The sequence below is a fragment of the Nicotiana attenuata genome, chromosome 5 (assembly GCF_001879085.1).
Source record: "Nicotiana attenuata strain UT chromosome 5, NIATTr2, whole genome shotgun sequence".
Lineage (NCBI taxonomy): Eukaryota > Viridiplantae > Streptophyta > Magnoliopsida > Solanales > Solanaceae > Nicotiana > Nicotiana attenuata.
Window position 1 is genome coordinate 18,774,015 of NC_031993.1, and position 3,651 is coordinate 18,777,665.

Here is a 3,651-nt window from a genome sequence, read left to right on the forward strand (position 1 = left end):
ACTCTTCCAACTTAAAGCTTCTGAAATGAGAATTTTCTTTCTAAATTAACTCCGAACCTCCCGAAATTCAATTCCGACCACACTTACAAGTCATAATACCTGAAGTGAAGCTACCTAAGGCCTCAAACCGCCGAGTGACGCGCTAGAGCTCAAAATGACCGGTCGGATCGTTACAATTTTCTAGGAAAATATTTTCCATGGAAACATTTTCCTTCGTACCAAACGCACCCTTAAGGTCTTAATTTATCACAATGTATCATTTGCCAAGACAAAAGGAGAACTAAGATAACTTTTTCCCCTTCATCCACTAAGAAATAACGTGTAGACCAAATTAACAATTCAATCTCCATGAGTTATGAAAACGTCATATAACATAAAGCTCTTTTGATAGGGAAAAGATAAGGAACGGAAGATGGTTGTAATCGAGATACTTTTTCTAGATGAACGGTATAATTCTTTTCGAGATAATTAATCATTTTCTTAATTGTGAAATTTTAGTTATTCAAAATTCTGATTCTAGAAAAAGAAAGATAGTTCCAGAGGCACTTCTTTTGGGGTCCCGACTAATTTAAATTCACGTCATATAAGGTCCATTAAAGGGAACACTCCAACCAGATTTTTTTTCTTTTATTTTCTTCTTGAACTCCATAGTTCTTCCATTTTCGAATTCATTTGTTCTAGAGTTAGAGTAGTTTGAGATAATTAATTCTTTGTTGAGCTAAGAAAGTAATTCCACTCTTTGTCTGGAAGGGATAAGAAAATTCGGCTTAAGTAGATTAGATGCTCTAATAGATAGGGATCTGTGGTTAATATATGAAAATATTAGCGATAATTATAATGAAAATAAATAAACATTGGAACTATATCAATTTTTTTTTGAACTATGTCAATTTAGTAAAATGAATTTGACAAATCAGCCCTTAAATGTTTATGAGAAGAAATTGCATATGAATTACTTGTTTAAAATGTAGTTATGTAGGAGTCAATAACATGATGCCACCAAGTCAATTGCAAGTCTACATATGTGACTTACACAACCAATAAACTTACTGACATTCTAAGGACTCGTTTGGTACGAGAGATAAGAAATAATTAATCTCGGGATTAAATTTAAGATGAGTTTATACCATATTTGGTTGGGATAAAATCGTGGTATAACTAATCCAGAAATTACTTATCCCGAAATTGAAGTGTTTTTATATTTCCGTGAAAGGGTGAGATAACTAATCCAGGGATAATTAACTCTAGGATAACTCGTTTCCAACCAAACGACCCCTGAACGTTTTGGCTCCCACTTATTAAAAAAAAAAAAATTGTGCTTAGAACAATAAGCATTTCACCACCAAATTGCTTAAAGGTCTTTAGAACCTTCAACAACATTAAATTCCACAAATAGTAGTCAATTCATTCCCATGAAAGAATAGAGTTTTTGACTCTAGAAAACCTTTAGAAGTCACAAGTAGAAGAATTTGGAAAATGAGATGAGACCCATTTTTCTTGTCCTCCCCTTTAAGACGGCAATGACTAAAGATTTGTGGAAAATGACATTGACCTAGTCTTTTGTACCCTATAAAACAGCCATTAATATTAGCCTGTTTCTTGAACTCCAACACAAATTAGAGGCTATTAGCAAATCTTATTACAATTATAAACTATACTTTAATTCAAGGAAGGAGCCATGCAAAAAGACCATTTTCACACTTTAGACCCTTTTCTTGAATCAAGAAATGAACACAATCAGGACAGCAAATTATCAAAACTTCAACCATGGAATGAACAAAGACAAGAAGAGAGTGATGATATAGAGTTTCAAGCATGTGAACATATCACAAATGGCTATACTCCTTGTTCTCCACCTTTATGGACTCAAAGGGCATTAAAAGATAATACCAAAAATCAATCTTCTACTTTGTTGCCATGCTATGACTATTTTGGTCACCCTTTTCCGGGATCAAGATTACAGGTGATTAGGAGCGGATTCAGTATTTAAATTTGATATGCTCAACCTTTAGATACATTTTTGAAATTATAAGCTCAAAATTTTAATAATTTTCACACACACACAAAAAAAGGGCAGCTCGGTGCATTAAGCTCCCGCTATGTGCGGTGTCCTGGGAAGGGCTAGACTACGTCGTCTGGCCTTTCATTTCTGCAAGAGCCTGTTTTCCTGGCTCGAACCCGCGACCTCCTAGTCACATGACAGCAACTTTACCAATATATATATATATATATATATATATATATATATATATATATATATATATACGTGTCATTAATATTGGTTCAGTTGAACTCATTGATTATATGCTCATTCGCATTTTCAGGCAATTAGGGATGGTAGGAAGCACCTCATGAGGATGATTCAGGACTTGCCTGAGTCATCTTTTGAACTGTCATTGAAAGATATTGTTGACAATCAACCAAGCACAGAAGAGGACCAACAGGCTGAAACATTAAAAGGGAGAAATCCAAAAGTTAGAATGCCACAACAGAGCAAAACTTTGAAGAGAAGTCAAATATCAAGAAGTGAAAGCATGGATAGTGGTGTTTTCTTATTAAAAATGTTCCTCCCTTCTTCTATAGGTAACAAGAAGAAACTAAAGCCAAAGAACTGCTCAAAAGTTTCTCCAAAAACACCAGTCGACGAAACGGAGAAATCCATGAATAGGGACTGGTGGAGAATTATATATGTAGTTATAAAAGAGAATAAGTATAGCAGAAGCATCAAGAAAAGCATGAGTTACAATAGCAGCAGCAAAAGCAGGTAAAAATTCAACCTTTCTCCCAAAAAAATATCATATAGCCTAGAGCATACTAAGTCAGTCACACAAAAGTAAACATTTAAATTCTTTTTGTAATTTTTCAAGGCATTACATAGTATAAAGTCCAGTGGTGAAGCCAAGAATTTCATTAGGGGTGTTCAAGATTTAACCTATATATACAGTAACATTTTCGCCTGCTAAAGTTTCACGTTGCATGAACCATAACTCATCCTATGTGCAAAGAATGATAGCCTACGAAACTAAGATGAAACTATGATGAATCCAGCCGACTTCAACTAGTTTGAGATTGTACGTAATGGTGCATTCTTTTTTATTATCGGATTCAACTTATGGTTATTTAACTTTTGGTACCTGATATTTGCAGGTTGGTTGAAAGCAACTGCATACAGAGGAAACAAAGAGGGTGTTTCTTTTTAGTTTAGTAGTAGAAAAGAATAAATAGAAGAACAGAGCAAATAGCAAACAGGATTTGGAAAAATAAAGGTGCAAATAAGTGAGGTTTCGGCATGTAATACTGGAGCACAAGTTTAATTTTTGTCACAGTTGTCTTGTAAATTATTTGCTGTCATAGTTATGGTGCACTTTTCAGTGCAGCAATTGGATTTCACAAGCAGGAACATCTTTCTATACATAAGTTGAAAGTTCTGTACAAGTTGGATTACCTACTACAATTAATCTATTCAAATGGATCATCGACTTTATATGCTATATTTTCCATCTTACTTGGACATTTTCCATGGAATAATGTAAATATTTCTTAATCTCTTGCATCATCTTCTGTATTCCAACAAAAGAACTCCTCTTGAAACTCACCCTGTAAACCAAGCTGGTCAATGTAGAACAGGCATGAAGATGAATTGATCTAACA

At 34.2% G+C, this 3,651-nt stretch overlaps 1 protein-coding gene across 1 annotated transcript; it reads left to right on the top strand.

Annotated features, from left to right (window-relative positions):
• LOC109226305 lies at nucleotides 1,544–3,441 on the top strand. The gene is made up of 3 exons (XM_019391092.1): nucleotides 1,544–1,963; nucleotides 2,325–2,764; nucleotides 3,148–3,441. Exons 1-3 carry the CDS (start codon nucleotides 1,679–1,681, stop codon nucleotides 3,203–3,205), a joined length of 783 nt encoding a protein of 260 aa, XP_019246637.1. The 5' UTR covers nucleotides 1,544–1,678; the 3' UTR covers nucleotides 3,206–3,441.